This window comes from Malus sylvestris, chromosome 8 (assembly GCF_916048215.2).
Source record: "Malus sylvestris chromosome 8, drMalSylv7.2, whole genome shotgun sequence".
NCBI classification, from domain to species: domain Eukaryota; kingdom Viridiplantae; phylum Streptophyta; class Magnoliopsida; order Rosales; family Rosaceae; genus Malus; species Malus sylvestris.
This window is the reverse complement of record NC_062267.1, coordinates 2,169,653-2,196,599: the sequence shown is the minus strand read 5'-3', so window position 1 is coordinate 2,196,599 and position 26,947 is coordinate 2,169,653. Positions and strand designations below refer to the sequence as shown.

At 36.9% G+C, this 26,947-nt stretch overlaps 4 protein-coding genes across 6 annotated transcripts; 3 read left to right on the top strand and 1 right to left on the bottom strand.

Annotated features, from left to right (window-relative positions):
* The first annotated feature begins 6,850 nt into the window (after positions 1-6,850).
* Positions 6,851-8,465, top strand: LOC126632801 (protein RADIALIS-like 3). The gene is made up of 2 exons (XM_050303295.1): positions 6,851-7,215; positions 8,183-8,465. Exons 1-2 carry the CDS (start codon positions 6,953-6,955, stop codon positions 8,205-8,207), a joined length of 288 nt encoding a protein of 95 aa, XP_050159252.1. The 5' UTR covers positions 6,851-6,952; the 3' UTR covers positions 8,208-8,465.
* Positions 8,466-9,281: 816 nt separating this feature from the next.
* On the top strand, positions 9,282-12,783 carry LOC126633566 (uncharacterized). 3 transcript variants are annotated; one of them, XM_050304220.1, is made up of 10 exons: positions 9,282-9,451; positions 9,807-9,878; positions 9,962-10,036; positions 10,183-10,266; positions 10,720-10,800; positions 11,730-11,799; positions 11,881-11,972; positions 12,068-12,109; positions 12,200-12,280; positions 12,518-12,783. In XM_050304220.1, the coding sequence occupies exons 1-10, from the start codon at positions 9,425-9,427 to the stop codon at positions 12,587-12,589; spliced, it is 696 nt and encodes a 231-aa protein (XP_050160177.1). In that variant the 5' UTR covers positions 9,282-9,424; the 3' UTR covers positions 12,590-12,783. The 3 variants fall into 3 exon arrangements, with proteins under 3 accessions (XP_050160177.1, XP_050160178.1, XP_050160179.1); XM_050304221.1 differs by having other exon boundaries at positions 9,283-9,451; positions 12,398-12,783; XM_050304222.1 differs by lacking the exon at positions 10,720-10,800 and having other exon boundaries at positions 9,284-9,451.
* Positions 12,784-14,409: 1,626 nt separating this feature from the next.
* On the top strand, positions 14,410-16,572 carry LOC126633560 (3-ketoacyl-CoA synthase 4). Its single transcript, XM_050304208.1, has one exon. It carries the CDS (start codon positions 14,656-14,658, stop codon positions 16,204-16,206), a length of 1,551 nt encoding a protein of 516 aa, XP_050160165.1. The 5' UTR covers positions 14,410-14,655; the 3' UTR covers positions 16,207-16,572.
* A 3,017-nt stretch (positions 16,573-19,589) lies between these two features.
* Positions 19,590-23,682, bottom strand: LOC126633561 (sugar transporter ERD6-like 6). The gene is made up of 18 exons (XM_050304209.1): positions 23,368-23,682; positions 23,128-23,190; positions 22,944-23,033; positions 22,808-22,867; positions 22,664-22,729; positions 22,509-22,574; positions 22,335-22,410; positions 21,973-22,037; positions 21,731-21,823; positions 21,544-21,624; positions 21,351-21,435; positions 21,054-21,100; positions 20,902-20,964; positions 20,747-20,806; positions 20,594-20,659; positions 20,441-20,500; positions 20,194-20,308; positions 19,590-19,939 (listed from the first exon to the last, which is right to left on the bottom strand). The coding sequence occupies exons 1-18, from the start codon at positions 23,557-23,559 to the stop codon at positions 19,827-19,829; spliced, it is 1,461 nt and encodes a 486-aa protein (XP_050160166.1). The 5' UTR covers positions 23,560-23,682; the 3' UTR covers positions 19,590-19,826.
* Positions 23,683-26,947: the final 3,265 nt, after the last annotated feature.

Here is a 26,947-nt window from a genome sequence, read left to right as displayed (position 1 = left end):
TAAATAGTACTAAGATTGATGTTTTAATATAAAAATTTGATTTTTCGTTAAAATAAACAGTATTATGAACTTTTCGTTAAAGTTCGCTTTAATATTTGTCTTGTCTAATATGTCCCTTAAAAAAATTAAAAAAATTGACTACTCAAATATGAGTAGAAATTCTTCAAAATTCTCATTAACGGAGTTTTGTATTTGTGATCAGAATTGTTCAGAGTTTTGTTGCACTATGTGAAGATCATCTTTGCAAAAAATGAATTAAAACTAAGGTCGTCTAGCAAATAGATAGACGGTTTGTAATGCTTTTATCGATTATGCTCATCTGTTTTTACACAGTTAGATGACTAAACGGCTTAATTTTAATAGACTTTTTTTGCAGATGTGACGTTAAAGTTATTTATAATATGAACGGTTTGGATCATAAAAATGAAGCTCTATGAATCGGCAATAAACAATTTTGAGTAGAAACTCCTACTTATTTTTTGAATAGTCAAGTATTATTCTCAAAAAATTACAGACCATATCCTTTGTACAACATCGCACAAATCGTTTTTCTGCGACAAAGTTTATCGCAACTGTTAAAAAAATCTTACTTTAAACGTGACACATGGATAAAGTTTTTTTTTTTTTTTTAATTTCTTCTCTGACCCACCACCACCCCGCTTTCTCTCTCTCCTCCGCTTTTTCCTTGTCGAAACACCAAGCACACCATCCAAAAGGGGTAGATTCGATTTCAACCAGTTTATTTTTTGCTTAAACCATACCAAATTATAGTTCAGTTTAGTTTGGTTCGATGTTTTTTTTCGGTTTTTTGGTTCAATTTGACATTGACCCAAAATTGCCTTATCTCCTACAACAAGGCTATTTTGCCTCACGAAACCTTCTTAGGTATTTTTGCCCAAGGCATTTGCCTATTCCCTTGAAACCTTCATTGGAGATATTATTAGATTGTGGCACTACAAACCATAAGAAAAGGGGAAAAAGTTCCCACCATGGATATTAGGTTGTACTTGGAAGTTTATCTAAATTAACCAAAAGTGTTTTTATAGTGTTTGACAAACAATGTTAAAAATACTTAGCTTTATTAATTAATGAAACCCTCTTTATCAATCAAAAGATGATGAAAAGACTACTTAGTTTTCTATCACACAAAAAAAATGATGGGCAATAATGTAATTTCATAGGTACAAATTTTACTGATTTTTATTGAAGTCTCACTTACATGTTAAAATACCTCCAATATTAAATATAAAAAAAACCGAAAACCAAAAGTAAAAACCTCCCACTCCCCCCACGTTCTCTCTCTCTCCCTCTCTCCTTCTCATTTAAAAAAAAAATGTATTCGTACACATAAAATATGTAGGCAAATGCTAGTATACAATATAAAAAAGTACTTAAAATACTTTATAGAATAAGCACCTGTTTGTGTGCTTCGTGAATGAAGAACATCAAATGTATATTTTTTCACTTAGGGCCAGCCAAGAAAAAGAGATAGCCCAAGAGTCATGATTTATGTGGGCTTTTAGTGAGCATTTTTAGTTGGCCCAATTTGTCAATAATATGAAAACATAAAAAGTATGTATTTATATGTTTTAAGGCCTGTTTTGGTACTGAGGTGATTTTGAAAAAAATTGGGTATAAAAAAAAGCTATGAGCTTTTTTGTGTTTGGTAAATATTCAGCTTTAGTTTTTTTTCACAGTTTTGGGTGAAAAAAGCCAAAAACACAAAGTTGCAAAACCCAGCTTTGAAAAACTGACTTTTTTTCACATCTGTTTTACATAAAAGTTTACCAAACACTATAATACTGTTTTTTTTCTTTTCAAAAGTACTTTTACAAAAAAATTTACCAAACACTTTGCTATTTTATTTCACAGCATAGCAGAAGCAGTATTTTTTCAAAACACAGCAATATCAAACCAACTCTAACACTCATCACGTGTACGTTGCACAAATGCTGCAAGAAAAGACTGGGAACCGATGTACACCGGATTTATACGTAAGTTGTTCTCATTCTTTACAAGGCAATATTTAGAATGAGATTCTTCGTATATGACTTTCATAATATCATATTCATATATACTTAATTAGAAAGAAGAATTCAGTTTACATTGTGATTTGTAAGTTTTAAAACATTTTCCTATACCAACGATAGGATGTCTATATTAACTACATGAACGAGGATTCGAACACTGGACTTTGGTTACTATCTTTATTTTCAATAATTATATGTAGTATTCTTTTTTGGGGCTAATTAATAAATTCTACAATGGGGAATTGGGAACACATATATTCTTAAGAGATTTTGTACGGTACTCTGTTATTTGGGATCTTCGATGTTATAGCCGTTAAACCATTATTTGAAAATAAAAAAATAAGATCTAACAATTAAAATACATGAAGTATTCTATACTCAGGAGTATCTTAGCTAAAATCTTTAACAAAGTTGTATGCATGGTTTTTCTAACTTTCTATCAGATCAGTCAAATAGAGAATATATGTCTTTCTGCTTATATGTCAAGATACGCATATCGTATCACCTGGTTCTGATGATTTCTTTCTATATATTCTCAATATTTCAGCAACTAGATCAACCAATTGGGCTTCTCCTTTTTATCAAAAAATACACAAAAGCTTTTGGTATGCAAAGCTGAATATGTTAGGGCAATTTCCAACTTGTGAGAAGGGGCGGATGCATAGGCGGAAAGAATAATTAAAAGGGTGTTCTAACGCAAAAGCCATTGATGGACATGCAGAACCGTATAAAAGGCAACTTTACAGTGGAATAATGATCAGCACCATTGATTAGGATTCCAGGTATATCCATTCATCGGTCACATTTGGTATATTATGTCTTTCTATATCAAATTAGTAGTAGTTTTTCGTCTCAACAAAGCGAGCGCTAGGTACTACGTATCGAAAAATTCTACCATACAATAGTGTATGTCATACATCATTTTTACTAAGCATTGAATTTGGCATGTTCACTTTTACTCTCATAAGTATAGATGATAATCACTGCTGGATTAGAAATGCATCTCGTATATTAATGTTATAGGGGTGGATTTGTAGCACCACCTTTTTTACACAAGTTTTTCAGGGCCCACTTCGTAATGTACTTCAACGATCCGAACCGTCTATCTTTTAAGACATCATTCATAGATCATCTTGACAAAAAATTGGACAAATCTAAAATCATTAAGACATTCATTTGTTGTGAAGAAAATTTACGAATACGGTTCTACAAAGAAACCCTAAACCCTTAATTCAACAGTCATGTGGTTTTGAATTTGGGTGACGTACATGATCTTTAGGGAAATACCTAAAAGATACAGAGGTCGGATCGCTAAAATACATTATGGAGTGGCCTTGTAAAACTTGTGTAAAAAAAGTGGTTTCACGGATCCCCCATCAACGTTATGTATACATAATTTGTGCAAACCCTAATCCCTAATAGATGGTTTTGCTTGTTGAGAGGTCTAGATCAAGGACTTTCTCTCCCCAAATAAAAATGAATGGAAGTTGGTTCCCCATTGCCCTCAGCAATGTCTAATCGAAACAACCATATATTCGGTATCCAGTCCTAGGTCTTCGAAGAATCCATCCATCGGAACGCATCTGCCTGTGCCGGCGCATGATGACCATAGAAATGTGGAGGCCAACGGTGATGAGGCTCCAACTTGCAACTCAGGGCCACCAGAAAAAAAAGGAAAACTAGTACTGTCAAGTGTCAAAGCTTTTGAAGGAAAGGCAGGCAGCAGGCATCCATGGATATAAATTAAATTCTTTGATCGATCGGACGTGGATTATGATAAGGATTCCAATCCAATATATATATAACATCAGAATTTCAAATATATATATACCTGAACAAAAAAAAGTTGCATGAGTATTATTCAGTGCGCAAATATGATATATCCAAAGCCAATGACTAGGAGCGCCTTTTCAGTGTGTTTCTCCCAAATTATAGCAGCAAGAGACAGCTGCAATTGCATAAAAAAAGAAGATAAAAATACAAGTATACATCTTACATTACTTGATAAGATATTTTGGCTTATGTATGTAGTTTACAAAGGTTTTAATATTTACTTATTTCCATAAAAATGAAAGATTATTGATCTTCATTGAGAGTGATATAATAAGCCAAGAATCTAGGGTTCCAAACCCTCATTTAAAAGGGTGACCCCAAGGCAACAAGGCTTCCCGTTTTGCGATGGTAGGAGGGAAACACTATCGTACGCACTCTTACCTTTGCTTTGCAAATAGACTGTTTTCATGATTCAAACCCCTCATTTGTAACAAAGAAAATGTATATACGCCTGTTTAGTATCCATCAGATTTGTTTTATCATACGAATGGGATCTCTTGAACTTAAATGATAGAAAGAAGAAATGTTTGCTTTCAAGACAGCTGCAGTACTGTAACAACTAGTTATCAGTAAATTGGATGCATAGTAATTTAGACAACTATACTTGATCCAATTGTGCCAACTAAACTGGGAATTAGAATCATAATTCACTAACAACAATATATATATATATATATATATATATATATATTCTGCACTGGACTTGTAAGTTGGAACTATTTTACCCCATGGCAGTGCTTTGCTATTTAGGTTGCCACTAGCCCAGATATATTATGATTAGGTAGATTCTCAAAAATCAAGTCATACAAAAGCAATTGCCAACTGTCTTAATTACTGGTTTAGTAAGAGGAGAGTACAATACATACAGCTATGCTTTTGCTCTAAAAATAGTTGAAACGCGCCAAGTTCTGCAGAGTTTTCTGCATTATGGTCTATAATTTTGTCGAAATTAAAAAGTTGACGAAGTTAAATTGTTTTTAAATTACAAGAGTTAAATCGCGATAACCAAAACTATAAACGCTCAAATTACAAGGACTAATTAAAGTAGTAATCTGTGTTCAATTTATTTGGGTATATATTCACTTATTTGGGGTGAATAGTAGTACGGAATGAGAGATGTAGGAGGGTTGCTACACGAGATGAGCCAGCTAGAAATGTTTCGGAAGGTTGCTTAATAAGAGAGCAACAACCAAACAAAAGAGTACATGGTGTGTTCGAGTTGTTGAGGAAATCTGTCATTAGGGTTGCACAGTTCTTATTGGGTGGCATAACTAGGCGATATCAAAACACATAAGTTTTATATTTTTGTGAGAAGTGTCTTACAAATGATACGATCAAACATATCTTGCTCAAGTTTTTCACCTAGGGTTGAGACTTGAGATTGACCACAAAATGCATGTATAAAACGCTTGGAAAAAGATAGAGAGTGGAAAATGAATTTTGTGTTTTACCTCATAAAACTCGACATTAACACTCTTTTTGTGAATAAGATCGATTATCTGGGCCTCATGCTTTCTGTTCTAGTGCACAAGTACTACTCTTGATAAATTAACTTAAGCTATAACTAAGTAATAATTACATACTTTTAAATATGGAAATTTGAAGTCACATTCTAGGTCATCAATAGATCATGTTGAAATTCTTTTTCTTGTTAGTTGCAGCAACATCTATACGGAAGTTCTACCAATCATACAAACTAACAAGAGATTTAGATCTATAAAAATGTTGATAATATTATATTAGCCTATTTGAAAACTGACTTAAAAAAGGCACATCCCTAAATAACTGAAATTTTTTACCCAAAAATGGGTGAGAGGAGTTTCGTCTTGCACGAAAATCATGCGTATTTGCATCGGGATTAGGTGCCCTCCAACCATAATCTATTGTCAGTTACACTGATAAGAGAAGTTTTTGAGTGTGCCGGGTGAGAACATGGGTCGATATACAAAGTGTCATGACACAACTAGTTGAAATCTTTTTGAAGTTTTCAGCTAATTATATTAATTGTTATACTTAGTGTAACAGATAGTGTTCTTAACACACTGAAAAATCTCTCAATTGATAGACGTAAAAGTTTCATAACACAAATCAAACATTAAACAAGTTAGGCAATGGTTATTCATGCTTTCAATTTGTCATTGTGTAATCTGAAATTAATATTTTACTATCTTAAAATAACCCTCACGGAAGAAATGCATGATAACGTACAAATTGAGAGTGTGAAGTGAATCTTGTTTTCCTAAACCCTAATTAATATCATTCACTTGAAGCATTACAGCTAGGAGATCATTTGTCAGTGTATACAGAGAACACATCTGGTACACAAATGTAATAATACAATTGATTGAAAACTTAAAAAAAAAAAACAAATTTTCAACCAATTGTATTATTACACGTGTACCGGATCATGTGTTCGGCACACTCAAAAAATTTCTTTCAACTAGAACGTAGAAATGGACGGTGTATATACGAAGCTTACGGGAAGAAAAGAACACCAAGGAGAGTTGAATGAGGGCGATCATGTTACTTTTCTATTGGGTAAAACAAAGTCGGCCTGTATAATTTCTTGGGGGTTTAAACCCTAATACATGAAAGAGTAATACTAAAGAAACTAAATTTGTAGACTAAATTTTATAAACTAAATGACATAGAAGTTGATGATTGAATTATTACTTAAACGTTGTAATACGTGCTCATTTTTTATTGATAATACATTATTTAGTTTGCAAATTTAGTCTATAAATTTAATTTTTCTGACATTATTCTATAGAAAATATTGCCTAGAAAGTAAAAAATACCACGTACGTTATTGCAAAGTTCAAAATCCTCCCCCATTGTTTTGCAAGTAAAGAAATAGCTGTGCAACCAAACCCGACCCCACACCACCCCACCCCACCCCACCTATCTCTTTCTCTCTCTACTCACACCTCTCTCTCTCTCCTCCCTCCAGTATATAAGGAGCTAACACTGCCGTTCTCTTTGCTCATCAAACAATTATAACCCTACTTCCATTTGGCATTTTCAGCCCTCTAGCTCCCCAAAAAGCATATTATCAGCTGTAGCTAGCGAAGTTCGGTTTACATCGATCAATGGCGTCGTCAGGATCGTGGACGGCGAGGCAAAACAAGTTGTTTGAGAATGCTCTGGCGGTTTACGACAAGGACACGCCGGAGAGGTGGTACAATCTCGCGAGGGCTGTGGGTGGTAAATCAGTGGAGGAAGTGAAGAGGCACTATCAGATGCTTGTAGAAGATGTGAACAAGATTGAGGCTGGTGAGGTGCCTTTGCCTAATTACAGAAAATCTGGTGGAGGAAACACTAAATCATATTCCATGGATATTGAAGAACAGAGGTAAATTTATAATCTCTTTTAATTCCTGGAGCTGCATTCATTTATACAAAGGAAAATACTACACTTCTAAAAATTTGGTTATAGTTATTTACCCATATATATATATATATATGTTTATAAATAGTTGAGCTACTCTCTATATTGTCAATTTGTTTTATGATGAAACCTCAACTTTTTTAATAGTATCAGAGTAGGTTGTCATGCGTGTGCCACATGTGCTCCACGCCACCTGATTTGCATTGTCCTCATGTTAGACTTGAAAATTCGTTACACGTGAGGGGACGTGTTGAAAGTATAGATTTGGATATATTATCCAAATTGTTAAGTTCATCCATAAATCTTTTACATCAAAGTAAAAAATAAAAAAATTGGGTGGATTGGTATGAATTTATCACAAATGCAATTTTTTCAGTTAGTATAGCTTCACACCAAATCCCTCTAGAGCCCAAACTTCCATTTCTCCAACCTGCTGTCCCCCTTGCTTGGTGCTTCCTCTAAGGGGTTGTTGTGAAACAAGTGCACAATGTCTATTGGAACGTCCATTTATTTTATCATATCAATCCCATATCAGAGAAATGAGAGATATTGCATGTGCTTATAAGTAATTGAGCTACTTCCCCATATTGTCGATTGATTTTATGATGAAACCTCAACTTTCTTCGTAATTGAACCATACTTTAAAGTTTGGTTATTTACATATCGTAGTTGTATCATGAAATTAAATAGGTTACTCATTCTATATCTACATTCATTTTTTCTTGTTCAAAGCAAATGTATACGCATGAATCACCAACATGGCGTAACAACTTCACATGTTTTAACACATAGAATATTAACACATAAAACACGTGATATAACAATAACATGATCCCAAGCTGGAAAAAAAGTTTTTATATATTCAAAGAGATGAATGTTTCATGCTTTCCCCCCTGTACCACAGATGATCTTAATTATGGTTTTCATGCAGGATGAAGACTCTAAGAATTCAGTGAAGGAGAGCAACCCAGATCAGTTCGTAGATGGGAATAAAGATTCTTAAGTTTCAACATAAAAGAAAATGCAGAACCGTCGAAGTAACAATATATATAGACGACAAGAGTCAAATGTGATTAGTTAATCTGTTGCAGTTTCCCCTTTAATTTTCCAAAAGTCATTATATTTTCCTTTCAGCTCCTTTGTACTAAGAAAAGGAAAAGAAACTCAGTTAATGACATGAATATAGAATATAGAATATGGTTGCTTTTCATGGATCTGGATTCTTTCCTCTCTTCGGTCTCTTTCTATTTGAACCCTTACGATTAAGTTACGTCAACATCTTGTGTCTCTTTATAAAGAGAGAAAGACAAAGAAAGTGAGAGAGGAGGAGATGAGAGAAGATTTGAAAGTGAGAGAATCTTACGTGAATGAAGTTCAGTCAAAACCGTCGAAAGGTGGGAGTATCAACTTAAACCAGTACTTATCAAATGTTGAAAGAAGTGACACGATCATATCTTCAAGTTTGAAATATTGGTCGTCATCCCCCGCAATATATTATATATCATATTCATGAGGGACTCCATGGCAGCTTCTTCATTTTGCTAACCAAATAATAAAACTCGTATGGTGTGACCCAACTGAAAGGCCAAATTATGATCGTAGTCTCTTTTAAGGAGATAAAATTTTGTAAACTAAATTATATGGAAGTTGACGATTGAAAGGTGCTAGCGACTTCCTCGTTGGCTCTTCTACTAATTTTGCAATTTGCGTGATATTTAGAATCATCTATTTTTTATTTGAACATCAACCACGCAAAAACTAATCAAATTGACATTTTTTAACCGTTCGATTATCGTTATAAAAAATATAATATTTAACTTAAAATATGATTGTGTTGAAAAAACTTAAAGCATATTTGTATACTTTTTACTGAGATGATCTTTAAAACCAAAACACAAAAAATAAACGGTTTGAATGATTGTGCAATATTCTTAAACAAAATTAAAAGAAATAAAAAAATAAAAACAAAAAAATGAACAAAAAGGTTAAAACGACCTGAAATGTTAACCCTACTCGCCAAAAACGACCGATACAGAATCGTCGTACTTTGCAAAGACGGCATGGTAAAAACGCGCCTAAACGAGTAAACGGCGCGAAGAAAATAGCCAAACGCCGCCACAACTGCTTCTTCCAAGCTCCAAGGTATCGGACTGACTCGCCGGCTGACTCAGCCATGGAAGCCGATTCATCTTCCTTCAAGGTACGCGACTCACTCTCCGTCTACAGGCAGTTTCTTTTTCGCATTGCTCGGCTCCAAATTTTGAACTAAAAGCTAGGGTTTCGACGCGTTTCTGTTGCGACGATTTCAAACACGAAGCGTCGTCGTTCCCTCCTGGTTGGTTGCAGTAGAAATAGAAGCTTTTAGATGGTGGACAACACTAGGAGGTGGTTGTGGACTTGTAGTGCTGGATATTAGGGCACTGTTTGGTTGCAGCTGCTTCTGCCAAACAGAGTATTTGTGTTGTTCTTAGTTTAATGTGAAAATTGCTCTCATTATTCCACTGAAGCTATGCTAATCCCGGAGATGATGTTAATGTTAATGTGTGATTATGCAGATAATCTTGGGATCGGCTTCGATAGCACGCCGGAAAATATTGGCTGAAATGGGATATGAATTCACAGTCGTGGTGCTACCAATTGTTCCTCTGAAATATATAAAAACTAATTTCCCTGCTGATTTTTTGAAATTAAACTCTTGTTATTGCTTTAGACTGCAGACATTGATGAAAAATCCATCCGAACGGAAAAACCAGAGGAGTTGGTTTTGGTTCTTGCCAAGGCAAAGGTTTGGTGTTCATCTCCTTTTTATTGTTTTCCTATTGCGAATCTAACGCTAAATACTAATCGGCTGATTTGGAATTTGCTTCTTTTAGTTTAGCGTTGTTTTGATTTTAATTTCTTACATTGGCCGCGTATGAATATGCGTGTCAGGCCGATGCTATTATATCAAAGTTGCAAAGCATCAATAATCAAGAGAAGGATGCTGAGCCGACAATTGTGATTGCGGCAGACACAGTATGTCATTTCTTCGTACATATTGTGTATACATCTATATGTATGGTATGATCACTCTGTATATCTACAAGAGGCATCTTAAAATCTGATATCACCTAGTGCCATTTATGGAGGAGATGTTTCCGTTTTTCTTTTTATTGAGGAAGTATCGTTTTTACAGTTTTAGACTTTTTTTGAAGGCTTAATTTGGGATTTTGACTACATAACTGTGCAAAACTAGTTGAGAAGAAAAGAAAGATACTAATTAGTTGTGGTGCTCAACTAAATTCATGCTCGTAACTATAGGTCTTTCTTTCTGCTTGTATATGAGTGTCTGGAATTGTGTGTGTTAATGCTCCCTTTGTTGCAGTTGTTTGTTTACTGGATATTGTTAATAATGTTATGGCATTGTCTGAACTGGTTTCTCATTGAAATAGAATTGCTTACCTATCTAAGCTGACGGAAAAATCTCAGGCAGAAGCCATTTCACAAAAGCTCCCAGTTGGGGACTACATAAAGGATGCCGAACCAACACTATTAGTTACTTCTGATCAAGTATACATCACATCTTATACCATATTTATAGTCTCTATACTCTTGTCACGTGTCTGTTGCATGTTGCGGATAATACACCTAAATGTATATATGGATTTTTTATCATACTCCATTCGCTTCCTTATATCCTGAAGAGGGTAAGGAAGAAAGTAATAAGTATAGGTTTAAATAATGTTTGAAGTCAGTTATGTAAGATTCTAAGGACTGAGAAACTGTTAATCATGTAGAATAACTTCGTTGAGACCCATGTTTGGATGTTACTTGTTTTAGTTTCTTAGGCATGAATTGTGTGCTTTAGCTCTTTCTCCTCCTCGTGTTGATTCTTTATGGAGTAACCATTATATCTTCTGTTTATACCATACTTAGGGTCTCCGTATTTAGACCTTGTATAAATATTCGGGGGACTCAAATGTAATTATGTAATAAAGGAAGGGGCAAATATGTAATAAGTGAGGAGCCTTTATTCTATAAAAGGACTCCTCACCCTCCTCATTAAGGGAGGCCGATTCTTAGGCCTTAAGCTCCCTCATTCTCTCAAAGCTCTAACTCTCATATTCAGAGCTGTCTCCCTCAGAAATACAATATCAGTGTGGACGTAGCCCAAACCTTGAGGTGAACCACGATACATCTTGTGTTATTTACTTTCTTGCAGATTCACGGTCGGATTTACATTGTTCCAAGACCCCTCCGGTTTTGTGCATCAACATCTTCTGTTATGGATGCTCCAAGCATCAGCTTTGCCATACTCTTGTTTGTCTTTCAAACAAGGAATTTAGAGATTTATAAATTTCTAATTTATGAGTCCATGAACATTATTGGCCTATGGTGATAAGACTTATTTGTAAAACCAGGAATTTAGAAATTTCCTTTTATGGGTCAGTGAACGTTAAATCTGTTATTTCTTACTCTTATTGTAAAATGATCTGGAGGTGGTGGTCTATGAAGGTGTGATCCGGGAAAAACCATCCAGCAAGGAAGAAGCACGGCAATTTTTGAAAGGTTGGCTTAACGGTTGATTTCAGTCTCTATCCCTGATGTTTTACTTTTTGACTCTGATGAGTTTCCTAACATGAATTGCAGATTATTCTGGAGGGCATGCAGCAACAGTAGGATCTGTGCATGTTACAAACCTTAAAACGGGATTCAGTAAAGGAGAATGGGATCGAGTGGAGGTACCCTTTTTTTTCAGTGAAACATAAAATTGATGCCAATGCTACAACTCCATTGATCATATCTATGGATAATATCTATTCGGGGTTCCTTGCAGATTTATTTCCATAAAATACCAGATGAAGTCATTGAGAAGCTGGTAAGAGTTGTTCTGTATCCTATTTGGTTGTTTCACTTCTTTCTTGATGAGATGACAACGATAGAACCCATTCCTCTGTGTCCATGTCAGATTGAGGAGGGGATAGTGCTCAAAGTTGCTGGGGGACTCATAATCGAACATCCTCTTATTCTTCCCTATGTCAAAGAAGTGGTTGGTTTTCTACTCTCTCTTCTAAAGTTGTAAACAATAGTCATTACATTTTGAGAATGCGAGGCAACAGAAGCATGATGGAGTCTATTTATGGTACCGTGTGTCTGTTTCATCCAGGAGCTTTGGTTTAATGAATCCTGCAAGCATAACCCATCGTGGTCGGATGTTTGATCTACTGATTACGGATTGTAGAGCCCTGTCTTTATAGTCATATTTGAATTGGTGTGGTGCTTGCAGGTAGGGACAACCGATAGCATGATGGGACTTCCCATAGATCTCACTAGGACACTCCTGAAAGAGGCCCTCTAGCTGCAGCCGGAGATTTCCGCATTTTTATTTAACGGTACTTTATCTAATTGACGCGTATTTATGTTTCTTCTGTCGTTAGGCATCTGATCTCGTTTCGTTGAACTCTATAACTACCTGCTATTCGCATCTGTATCTGTTGTGAACTATATTTGCTTCCCGGATGAATCGTAGACAAGTTTGTTTATGTTTTGACATAGCTGGACTTGTATAAGCTTCTGCCTCGGTAGTACAGACCGATGTGAATGAGAAAGAGAAACACTGAGGACTCTGACGGTATCCTAAACCTATCATGCACTGCCATGCGAAATAATTAAGACGTGGTGCAGTCATACCGCCGGCATTCACGATATATTTCCACAGGAATTGTTAGGGTGTCTGTAAGGACCATTTGCAAGGTCTCGTTTTTCAATGGCGTAGATTGCTTTGCGGGCAGTGGACTTCTCCATTTGCAATGAAAGATAGAGGTCGGTGGATTCTTAAATTTGGGTTGCGACCTCTATCTATCTGCATTGATAGATGGAGAGGTCCAGGTAAAGCTCCCCCTGTATCCATCCAAACACAAATAAACTATGTAACGAGTCTTTTTTTATGACATGCAAAATGCAGTCTAACACATATAACAAAAGCGTACAGTTAAAACTATAAAAAGAAAACGATTAGTGTTTTGCTATCATGTCGTGTTCGGTTTTGTTTGTAAGTAGGAATGACTCTACATGTAGACGTTACAGTAACATGTGATTGTAATTTTACAATATAAAGAAACCAAAACCAAAGGGAAATTGAACAATGGAATGATATCCACTTCGGATCTTTGCGTACCGTGCTTTCAAACTAAGAGATTCAGACCGTTCAAGAGAGAGAAAGATATATGGGTCATTCAAGTTTCTAGATTTTTGTGAAATGGGTCGGTGAGATAGACTAATGAGACTGTGTGATTAAATTAAGTAGTCTGAATTTATCGGTTCGGGGTCTGCAGGATCTCAATCCTTGATCAATAACAATTGAAATACTTATTTTCAATTTAAAACACACATTTTTGTCAACGATAGATGATGCTCATGTTTATCTAAAACAGTTTTGAAATATGCACTTACCTAATCCCTTTATAAATAAAATCTCACCTAGTTTCTTTCATCGGGATAAATAACGTAATTTTCATAGAATTTAATTAGCATACATAACGTTGTCTTATCGATTCAGATGACGTAATGATGTGAGAGGATGTAAGAAAGTCTAATTCCATTGTGATCTCTATAATGCAAGAGCCATTGCTTACCTAAAATTGATTTGAAAAACTTCACCAAAAAAAAAAAAGTTTTGAAAAAGGTTACCCAAAAATATTTGTTTATGAAAAAATAAAAAATTAACTTTTATTAAAAATAAATTCTTCGTTATTAGTCAAATGATAAGAATGAAAGATTTTTTTTCAGTGTGCGAGAATATGTCATGGTATTTCAAGTATCATAATACAAGTGATTAAAAATTTTATTAACTATCCAACCACTTGTATAATAACACTTTGTGTACTGAAACATATTATCGACATACTGAAGAATTTCTCGCCCAAAGCCAGCTATTTGTATAGGAAAGGGATTCTCTCCGGATCCCTTCCTCCTAATTCATCAAAACTGGGAATCCATACTATTGAAATTTAATCCAACGGTTGAAATTATTATAACTTTTAAAATAGGCTCATATTTGTAGCAATTCGGAGTCCTTTCCATTGATATATTCCCAGTTTTCCCACGCATGACGTAACGGTTATTTAACGGTCAAGATCAATCACGCTCTCCCATTTCTCAAGTCCCTCCTCGTGATCTCATCTCCCACCACACAAAACCCTCCCCACGACCTTTCGGAGCTCGGGAATCTCCAACTTCTCCGTCCTTTGCCGTACACCATCCGCGGCCGCCACCATAATTATATTAATACGGTAATACCCCATTGCCCCACATGGCCCACATCCATTTATAAATACCCCTCTCAAATCGCTCACTCTCGCTTCCCTCCAAAGCACACAGAGCGACGACCTTTCTCACATACCCCCGGAAGCGGAGCCACCGGCCATGGACCCAGGCGGAGCAACCAATGTCGCCACCGCGCGCGGCGGAGGCGGTGAGGTCGGGGTCCGGATTCACCAAACCCGACGGCTCCCCGATTTCCTCCAGAGCGTTAATCTCAAGTACGTGAAATTAGGGTACCATTACTTGATCTCCAATCTCTTAACCCTCTGCTTTATCCCGTTGATTATCGTAACCCTAATCGAAGCCTCCCAAATGGACATTTACGACATTCAACAACTCTGGCTCCACCTCCAGTACAATCTCGTCTCCGTCATCATCTGCTCCGCCGTCCTCGTCTTCGGGTTGACCGTCTACATCATGACCCGACCCAGACCCGTTTACTTGGTCGATTACGCCTGCTACCGCCCGCCCGATCACCTCAAGGCACCGTACCAGCGCTTCATGGAGCACTCCCGCCTCACGCAGGACTTCGACGACTCGTCGCTCGAGTTCCAGCGTAAGATTCTCGAGCGCTCCGGCCTCGGCGAGGAGACTTATGTCCCGGAGGCGATGCATTACATCCCTCCCCGGCCGTCGATGGCCGCCGCCAGGGAGGAGGCGGAGCAGGTGATGTACGGTGCTCTGGATAATCTGTTTGCCAATACCCATGTGAAGCCAAAGGACATTGGGATTCTCGTTGTGAATTGCAGCTTGTTTAATCCGACGCCGTCGCTTTCCGCCATGATTGTTAATAAGTACAAATTGAGGGGTAATATTAGGAGTTTCAATTTGGGGGGAATGGGTTGTAGTGCTGGGGTTATAGCTGTTGATCTTGCCAAGGACTTGTTGCAAATCCACCGGAATACTTATGCTGTTGTTGTTAGTACTGAGAACATTACTCAGAATTGGTATTTTGGGAATAAGAAGTCTATGTTGATACCCAATTGCTTGTTTCGTGTTGGGGGTTCCGCGGTTTTGCTTTCCAATAAGTCCGTTGATAGGAGGCGGGCTAAGTACAAGCTTGTTCATGTTGTGAGGACCCATCGTGGCGCGGATGATAAAGCTTTTCGTTGTGTTTATCAGGAGCAGGATGATAAGGGGAAGACTGGTGTGTCTTTGTCGAAAGATTTGATGGCAATTGCCGGTGGGGCGCTTAAGACCAACATTACCACTTTGGGACCTATTGTGCTTCCTATAAGCGAGCAGCTTCTTTTCTTTTCATCACTTGTGGTTAAGAAGCTGTTCAAGTCCAACGTCAAGCCATATATCCCGGATTTCAAGCTGGCATTTGATCATTTTTGCATACACGCCGGAGGAAGGGCTGTGATTGATGAGCTGGAGAAGAACCTGCAGTTGCTGCCTATACATGTTGAGGCCTCTCGAATGACTCTACACCGGTTTGGGAATACTTCGTCGAGCTCCATTTGGTATGAATTGGCGTATATGGAGGCCAAGGGGAGGATCCGCAGGGGCAATCGTATCTGGCAGATTGCCTTTGGAAGTGGTTTTAAATGTAACAGTGCGGTCTGGGAGGCACTTCGGAATGTGAAGCCATCTTGTAATGGTCCTTGGGAAGACTGCATTGACAAGTATCCTGTGAAAGTAGTTTCCTAGCTCAAGAACATCATTCTGGTTCGACTCTCCATTCAGAGTTATCTATCATTACTAGCCTAACCACTCTATCTTGCATTTTTCACTTCTTGATCTTGTACTTTATTTGGTTTTTGTTGTATTAGATACTTGATGTTAAACTGTGATTTTTCTCTGCTCGATTCTCGCATATGTTCAGTCGTTTGTCCAGGGAAGTTACAATTTGTAGCATTGCTTATTTTTGTATTGAGAATGCTTCCAATTTACCATGTTGGATGTATCTCTATTTATATGTTAGCGTTTTAGAGTTTACTTTTTCGATTTAGTTAATTCAGCTTGTATCAGGACCTCTGTCTTCAATAGTCAATAAAACCAATTCATTCAGATGAACATTGTGTGGACAGTAAAATTCTGATTGTGTTACCGCATTATACAAATTCTGCTGATGTTGAACTCTTGCTGTTGGACTCTCGATGTGAAAAAAACCTTAGCGATATCAGACACAGACACATGAACATAACCACTGCTGAATTTCACCTACTTTGTATTCAATTACTAGAAGATAGTAGGACTGTTTTCTGCTTATGGGTGAGGAAATTTATAATTTTCCAATGCATATATCATACATTTTAGCATTTTACGCACTTTGGACGATCTTCATACTCATCCATTGTGCTTGTGATCTAATTAGGTATACTCTTGCATATGCTATATTGATATGGTTCACAAAGTTTGCTCCAACTACTAGAGGAAGAGAGTTCATGACAAGAAATTGAGTAGGTTTATCTCTGGTGTTCGTATCTATATCTGTAACTAGTGAGGTTTTAAATCTCAGTAGCTGGAATATAAGAGAGTGCATTCGTTCTTGCCTTCTGAATTCTGAAACTACTCAAATTTCAACGATGAAATTCTAGAACGGACCAAGATCGATGGCCGCGGGATCCTCAGCCAAAGATCCAATGCCTGAGGATCCGAAGGCCATAGATCCTGGTTCATGCTATGGGTAGGTCCTTACTGGACAAAACTCTACTTTCAAAGTTATATTGACTTTGTGAGGATGGCATTTAGTTGGCATTAGCTGTTGTTTTGCATATTATGTGTGGTGCAAGTCTATGTTGGTTGCATTTATTGACTAATAGAGATTTTTATGCCCTTATATCCTGAAAAGTGGGCAACTGTTGCACATGCTTTTACCTAATTTCCACTCTTCAAATACCCATTTTTAAATAAATTTCGAATCTTTACCTTCAAAATAGAGACAAGGAGACATGGATAACGGAAGGAGGGTGTGTGTGCAGAGGCTGCACATGCCCTAGATTCTTCCCGTAGACATAGATCTCGAAATTTGAATTCATTTAACGATGGATTAGTTTGGAAAGATACATAGTTTAGAGTCTACTTAAATTGTTTTATGGACTGCACTATTTTATCAGGATCTCTTATCCGTAAAGTGTGGCACCGCTGTGGTATTTTAGATTAGTAATGCAGTGTTATGTGAAAAAGTTGGGAAACATGTCGTCGCGTTGTTAGTGTATACTGTTACGGCATATCGGGGTATTTGCTCATTTGGGAAGCAAGAGTGGGAATCGCACTGTGAAAAAGTTCGTATCAATCACTATGCATCAAGTATTGGTGGTCGATCGTTTCAATTGATCAAGAGTACTTTTTGTGTCTTTTTACTTTTGTGTTGGAATCTACCAACGGACAGTTATTAGAATTTGCCGCCGACGACAAAGACTGGCAATTTTAAAACTCATTTTTAGTCTTTTGTGAGTGCAGAGAAATAATAAAAATGTTCGGTTTAGAATGCAGATGACTAAAAGAAGTTTTTGTCGATTATATTTTCATCAATATTTGTACAACTTAGTTTGTGAACTTTAATTTTCTTCAATTTGTAATAAAATGGAGTTCTCTTTAGAAAAGGAAACAGAAGTTGGGCAATTTCATTTCCAATGCTTCACTTGCGATCCAAACTACACTTAAAGGAAAATACAATGTGGCGCAATGGTTCTTGAACTTATCTAAGAGTTTAATTTAGCTCCTCAACTCAAATTTGTATTTCCCATTGTCCTTCAATTCGGAAAGGGATCCTTTCCGGATCCCTTCTACCAAATCCTCCCAATCACCTAATTCGAACCCTTGAAATTTGATCAAACGGCTAAAGTTATTATAACTTTTAAATGGACCCCTTGTTTGTAGCTGTTGAATCAAATTTCAAGAACCCAAATTGATTGATTGGATGGATTTTATGGAAGGGATCCGGAGAGGACTTTTCCCTTCAATTCGACCATATGTTACACCTGTATTCCTTATCGTTAATTTTTCTTTTCATCTTACGGGTATAGTGGGAATTTCACCCGTCTTAAAAATTAATGTTAATTTGGAGCAACGAACATAATCCAAAAGTTGCATTCTTACCCTTACGTTTTACAGAAAAAGCGGACAGAAGTAGTAAATGCGCAAAACATGGTCGAGTTGAAGGGGTAAATGAACTAAAAAATGAGTTGGGGGGGCGAAAGTATAACTCGTAGATAAGTTGGGGACTATTGCTCAAAATTACTTCCCGGTTATTCCAATCACAAACTAACCGTAATAGTGGACCCTTGGGCCTAGGCCCAGTTATTCCAATGGTGCTCTGAATGTCATGGGTAGGGCAGGTTGTCAGCAAGACAACCCCAAAAATAGGATTTGGCTATTTAAACCTAAAATTAGAATACTAATTTGGTTTTTTAGTCAAAAAAAGGTCTATGATTTTGGCTTAACTCCTCACTTTGATCCCTAAAATTTAAAACCGACCGCAGTGGTCCCTGAGATTGTTCACTGTCAATCATTTTGGTCCTTTCGTGGAAAATTTCCGTTAAATTGAGGGTATTTTTGTCAAATCAACTCCTTCACTTGAAATGGTACTTACTTCAATTTACAGATATTTTTCATATAAGGACAAAAATGATTGGTGGTAGACAATGTTATAGACCACTTCTATCAATTTTAAATCTTAAGGACCAAAGTGAGGAGTTAATATAATCTTAGGGACCATTTTGACCAAAAAGCCTACAAATTTTAGAGTCTTGCTGTAATTTTTATCAGTATCTCTCGTTCACAAAGCTACGCCCCAATGACGGTATTCCAGACCAATAGTCCCAGGTGGCGGTATCCCAGACTAGTAAACTAAGGTTGTCCTTAAGGCAATGGTCACAGTACAAATTGCCCGCCAACGTCTACTAAACCATGGAAAAACATGGTATGAATTGCAATGACAAATAAACCCTTTACTAGTCTTTGTGAATTCAAAATCTCTACGCCGGCATGAATATAAAACCGGAAAGGTTTCATGACAGAAGAAATCTGCCGGCAGAGAAGGCATGGAAGCTCGTCGAGTTCTTACATACAAGAACTACATCGAGGGCGATGGAAAGTTTATGAATTCAATAAAACTATAAGAAAACTGTGAGTTTACAGCTATCTATTGAAAGATACAAAACAAGCAATGAAAGTAGCAACCGAACACGAAGTGCTGGCTGAAGAATGTCACGAAAACCGCACGCTTTGTACAGTTCCCGTAGGATAATCTCAAAACGGGACAGCAGAACTGGTTTCTTGCAACAGAAGAGAGCAAGTCGTATGCAAGAACGGTAAAGAAAAACTTATCTGAAGGACCATTGGATCTCTTCCAGAGTTCTCCCCTTTGTCTCCGGAACCCAAATGGCAACAAATACAACGGTGAAAGCACTCACCACCATGTAAATGGTGAAGGTTCCTGTTGAAAGTGGAACCAAAGACGTTAGCCCGAAAAAAAGTAACAGAGGAACAAAACTGCTAAACAGTACAACCAAGGAGGGAAAAAGGGGCAATTAACAGCAAGAGCAGCAGCAGCGACATCATCATTGATTTATTTCAATAATTGGGGTGCTCGACCGAATTATTTGGGATGTAATCACAGTTTTATTTAGACATGTTACCGGCTAGACTGAAGGAGACAGAGAATAGAGAAAGAGAGAAGAGGGGGCACACCTCCACTGCTCCATTCCAGTAGCAAGTTTGCCGTCATCGTGATCACCCAGGCTACGAACCAATTGGCAAGTGTTGCTATGCTTCCAGCAAGGCCTTTAATATTAACTGGAAGAATCTGCATTGCCAAATTCGACAATTTATTAAATGTTCCAAAACAATATTCAGCAACTAGTTATAAGATTAAAAATTTCGTGCTCGATGCAAGACTCAAAACTCTACACCTGATACAACTATATCATTGACATACCTCAGACATTATTAACCATGGAATAGCTCCCAAACCCAGAGAGAATGCAATTACCATGGCCTGCAAAACAGTGTGAGATAATGGAAATTACGTATAGGAAAAAAAAGAAGCAGCACCGTCCTTTGACTTGTGATGTTAAAAATATAAACATACCACAACTCCAACCACTGATATGATGCCCAATATGCTATAAATATTTGAATCAACATCGACAAAATCCTGCGATCAGTGGAATTCCTTTTGAGAATATACGCAAAAGAAGCACATAGCCTTAAGAAATTTGTACAAATACGATAGATTCAATACCTTTATGTAGAATGCTATCGCAACAATGAGGAGGAAAATTGTCATTCCAACAGATGAGATCTACAGTGAAAAGAGTGATTTTTCTCCATCTAATCCAAACAGATAATATACAAGTGACTCAATATTGACAATAGAAAAAAAGACGTCAAACTCACAATAAGCAAAAGACGACGGCCTGCTTTGTCCGCCAACCATGTAGTCACGCCAGTCGCTATGACCTAAGTGCATACAGATTCTTGTTATGTTTACAAACTGAGAATATTGAGTGAGAGAAGAAACAAATTCTGAAGTTATCTTCTTGCTGTACCTGAACAGCACCGAGACCAACTGTGGCTACGTTACTTGACGAAATCCCTGTTCAAACACTGAAACTAATAAGAACAATTTCAGATTAAAATAAATCTGACTTCAAGTCAGTTTTCCACTATGTACATGTAATACAGGTATCTATGAGTGTGCTAAATACACAATAATAAGGTTGTACATATACACACTTCCTGGTGCCTGGTGTGTCAAAGGAAACAAGTAACAAATGATATGAAAGTATTAATATGGTTCCGTAGAGCATACAAATATATTCTTTCATATATGAGGGGCAACTTACCGGCAGTTGCAAAAATGGTACTGGAATAGAATAGAACACCGTTAATTCCACTTAGTTGTTGAAGAACAAGTAAACCGATTCCAATCTGCAATGCAACAGTTTGTGAAAACAGTTAGGTTTTGACATATAGATCACATTTTGGACTAGAGGACAGTAAATTAGAGAATCAACTTTTTTGGACTATAGCAAATACCATTAAAGGAAGCCAATATCTTCTTTGTTTGAGTTCTGCAAACCGAATTGTTGTTTTTCTGGTTGATGATGCCACAGACCTCTGCCCAGTACACACCAAGGAAATCATTTACATAGGTGAATTTCCAAATAGTGATATGGTCATAGCATATTTTTAATGCCATTATCAGGAAATTATGGCTTTGTACCTTGATTTCACTGACTTCAACCGAGATATCAGTATCAAATCCTCGAAGAACTTGCAGGGAAGCTTCAAAATCCTCTGTCATACCCATTTTTGCCTGTTGAGATCAAAACCAAAAAAGACAAAACTGTGATCAAGAGGCTTTTGTGAACTTACTACGAGGTCTTCATAACTGTGATCAAGAGTTTTTTTGGGAAAACTTCATATCTAGCATTCTAACTGTGATCAAGAGGTTTTTGAACTTACCAGCCATCGAGGAGACTCTGGAATGAAAAAGAGCCCAGGTATCAATATCGTACAAGGCAATATTCCTGAAAATTTTACCCGGACATAAATCTTCTGTTAGTAGTGTACACAAATAATTAATTTCCTTCCTCAAAGGAGGGTAAGAAGTTGAATTTTCATTGATGTAATAAAAAATTAATAGCATGACGTGTTCCCTCAAAAGATCATATAAGATGTCCTTTATGTACTCAAATTTCTAATTACCATTAGCAAGCAAATGAATTCATAATTCTTCCAAATAAATCGAGTTTATGAAAGTACTACATCCATGAGAGGTAAAAACAAGTGATGTGAACACCACGGTGACTTTTTATGAAGATTACCCAGAACAGCAAGTATCCTCCATGGAACAAAAAGTCCAAGCAGATAAGCCAGCATTATCCCAATCGTTACAGAGAGCTACAGAAGAAGGATTTTAAACAATCTGATTAGAGACAGACGTTAGTAACTCCTAACAGTTAACTCACAGTAAGAATAAGCTACTAAACAAAGCCAACCTGATTGACTGAACCCAAAGCACCTCTCAAGTTTTGAGGTGCTATCTCAGCTATATATACCGGCACCTAGCAATGACCAAACCAAATGAGTACTCTCACAGTTCCACACTATGCCTTTTTCGACAACAGAAACACTTGAAACAACATGAAATTACCGTGTAGGAGATTATTCCCACGCCGAATCCTTCCAACAACCTTCCCATGTAGAGAAAAGAAGAATCCTGCAAAAAGAATGATGTCAGACAGCATTGTTCACAAGTCTGCTTTCCAGTAAACATGGATAAGTTACGAAAACTCACCTTGGCAAATGATATGGCAAGCCAACCGATAACATTAGGAATAGCAGCGATCATTAAAGACTGTAATTAGCAAAACCCCGGATTAGAATTAAACAAAGCTGCTTAATAAGGAAACTAACAAGTGATTGAATCCTACCCCTTTGCGCCCAATATACTCAGAAATCTGACCGCTGGCTATGGCTCCAACCATAGCTCCCACATTCGACAAAGAACCGAAAAGCGAAAACTGACGCAGATGATAAAAAATAGTAAAAAACTATAAATTAAATGAAAAAAAAATAAAAAAACCAACCCAAACGCAGAAACACTGAGATTCGAACCTCTGATACTGTGAGTCCAAGATCCTTGATGATTGCTGATTGGGTCGGAGATGAATAGCCAGACTGCAAAACCCAAAAATGTGATTCATAATTCAGCAGATATGAATACAAAGAAAGTAAAATCGAGCTCAAGCTTCTGTTTTTGTGAGCTCTCTGCAATCGAAAAGCTCAGCGTCTCTAAAACCCAATAGCTCAAGGCTCCCCAAAGGCGGAAAACGATTGAAGAAGAGGTGTGCTTACGGTGAAGCCGAATTGAATAGGACCCAGAGCGACAATCAAGACGCAAGCGACAACAGAAATGGAGCTATCACGGATCACCTGCGAGCCCATCATGCTGGATTGCCTGGAACCCATGCGGTACCAGCTCCCAGTGTGGAGGAAGGGCTTCCGGAGATCTCCCCTCCCCTCCTCATTGTCGTCCCGGAAACTCATTTTTCTCGCCTTCTCCGATCAGAGAAACAGAGAGAGACACAGAGCTTCGTCGTCGCGCGCAGAAGGTGGTCGACGAAATGGCCAATGAAATTAAAAAAAAACCAGAAAAATAATATTTAAGAAAAAAAAAAGATGGATGGCTATGGGATGTTTTTTCGTGGGGTGCGACTACCGTGATATAATACGTCCAACCGTGATCCTTGCCGTTACCTCTAGTCTCGTGGGATGACTGTGCCACCGTGTTCTCCTTCTGCCACGTCGCTGTGTGAAACAATATGTTAGCCCTCAATCCTCGTGGCCTCGTCATTCACTTTGAGTGTGTGAATATTTTTGTTTTGTTTTGTTTTTTAAATGGAAAGGAGAGAAGGATAGTGAGAGAACGTGAAAGTGAGAAGAAAGAACCTTTTTAAAATTTAAAAATAAATAAAAAATTAGAGATATCATAGGATTATATGGAAAGGGATATTTTTGGATCCCTTTCATCTAATTATTCTCATTAAATAATTCGGGCATTTGAAATTTGATCTAATAGCTAAAATTATTATAACTTTTAGAATGGGTCCCTGTTTTTAGTCATTAGATAAAATATCAAAGGTCTGGATTGTTTGATGAGAATGATTACGTGGAAGGGATCCGAAGAGGATCCCTTTCTAGGTTATATTTGGACGAGGTTTTAAAAAAAAAATTGTAAAATTTGGTTTGTGCGAAGTTATTTTAAGATAGTATTATTCACACACTTATTTTTTCTTCCCATCCACCCTTGGTAATTTTGGTCATTGATTTTCTTCAATTTATTCGATCTAACTGTTAAAAATTAAGAGAAATGTGTGAGAAGTAAAAATAAATGTGTAGATAGCACTACCCTTACTGGATCCGGAAAGGATCCCTTTCTGGATTATATATGGGTGAGGTTTTAAAAAAAAATTGTAAAATATTGGTTTGTGTGAAATTAATTTAAGATAGTACTATTAACACACTCATTTTTACTTCCCATCCACCCTTGGTAATTTTGGTAATTGATTTTCTTTAATTTATTCGATCTGACCATTGAAAATTGAGAGAAATATGTGAGAAGTAAAAATTGATGTGTAAATAGCACTACCCTTACTTTATTGCTCGTGATTTTGTATTGTAATAGAAGATTAAATTGTCTTTTCTCCATTTGACAAAGATAATTTTGTTAATAAGTAATTTATATTAAAAAAAAAAACAACCGCGATGGGAATAGGAGTCGAGAGTTGCCAAATTCGGGACCAAGAAATAGTTACCAAATTACTGCCTTAATTTTTTTGTTACTAATTGATATGGCGTGTAATATAATATTTTTTACTTTTTTGGTTAATAATCAGGTTTAAAGTGTGTTTGAATAAGAATAAACAAAATACATACATATCAGTTGGCACCTCTAGTATTATGCGAAGTTAATTTGTATGTTAAGTATGTGTCTAATTGTTCATTTGGTAAATAATTTTGAAATGGTATTTTGATCATTTGGATGGTCGGATATTACCGTTTGGTACGTGAGACGGAACGAAATGGATTGGGACGAGGCGTTCCGTCTCATATTTGGTGCGCCTAAAACGAATGGAACGCACTGTTCCACGGGACGAATTTTGGGTGAATTTTTGTTCTGTCTCACCCCCTGGAACGACTCGTTCCACATTCGTGGAACACAAAATTATAACATCTTCGTCTCCTTCTTCTTCCTCCTTATTTCCATCTGAGGGCATCTTTGCTCCCTTTCCGTCCCGTTCTGTCTCGTCCCGTCCCTTTCTATTCCGTTCTGTCCCGTCCCGTCTGCATACCAAACGATACCTTACCATGCACATAGTCTGATCTTTTGTACGTGTTCCTTCTACTAGTATAAATTTTTAGCTTCATGTACGTGTACCACTCACCATGCACATAGTCTGATCTTTTGTACGATTGATCTGATCGAACATATATATATATAGAGGAATGTGCCCTCCCCATCAGAGATTCTCAAAATCATGTACATACAAGAACACCATGCACATAGTTTGATCTTTTGTACGATTGATCTGATCGAACATACATATATAGAGGAATGTGCCCTCCCCATCAGAGATTCTCAAAATCATGTACATACAAGAACAACTCACCATGCACCCAATCTCACTCCTTGTAAGTATAATCCGATCAACTGGTTGATCAAATTGCCCCATTGAAAAATTTCTCCCAATTTATAACCTCGAAATCTAGTGATGTTTTCATGTTTACTTGTCAAAATATTTTTGTTTATACCATATTGACTAATTCCGAAACTACAAAGCATCGGTCAATGTTATACCGTCAAAGACCCATAAGAGTTTCCCTCCAACCAGGAGGCCAATCACAGGGCGACACGCGTCAACATCAAAAGCCAATCACATCATGACATGTGTCAATGTCAGAACAAAGCTATAAATTCTCTTCTATAAAAGGATATCATTATCCTACAATAATTCCTAATGTCATTTGTACTAAATCATTTACTAGTACTCACTAAATGAGAGCTTGAACCTATGTACTTGTGTAAACCCTTCACAATTAATTAGAACTCCTCTACTCCGTGGACGTAGCCAATTTGGTTGAACCACGTACATCTTGTGTTTGCTTTATTGTCTCTATCAGTTTACATACTTATCCACACTAGTGACCGGAGCAATCTAGCAAAGGTCACAAACTTGACACTTTCTATTGTACCAAAGTCCTCACTGATTTTGTGCATCAATAATTTTATTTTTGGAATTTTCTGTAGCCTTCAAGTGTGTGTCAATTATATTCTCCCACCAAATTTAGAAGGATTTTGATTTTGTTGATGGAGATTATCTTTTTCAATGTTAATAAGCCATGTTAATTCTGGAAATGTTGGGGTTCATTTTCAGGATTTGCTTTTTGTGAAAATATTTTTTGAAACAATCTTTTGTAAAATTGCAAGTAAATTTTAGAAAAATATTTGAAGTGTTTATTACAGAGAAATACATAATTAGTGTTTCTCGCTGAAAACACTTACTTTTAGAACTCATAATATTTTCTTTAAAATTGCTTTTAGTCAATTTAAAATCTCAAAACAACCCTTAATTTGTTGATATATGTAATTGTAGGCCAGTGGTATATCATTGTCCGTCCTTTGGATTTCATCAAGTGGCACTTGCACATATCTCTTTCGGGGAAGTGGATCCTCCCCGGATCCATTTTGTACGAATCCTAAGAATCCCTATATTTTAGCTGTTCACCGTGCATTGTGTAATTAGTTTTTGTCAAGTATTATTTATGTTTAATTTTAAATAAAAAAATCAAATAATTTATGACAACAAGATGCACGATTAATGGTTAAAATATGAGGATCCCTAGAATCCTCACAATTTGGATCCGAATGGAATCC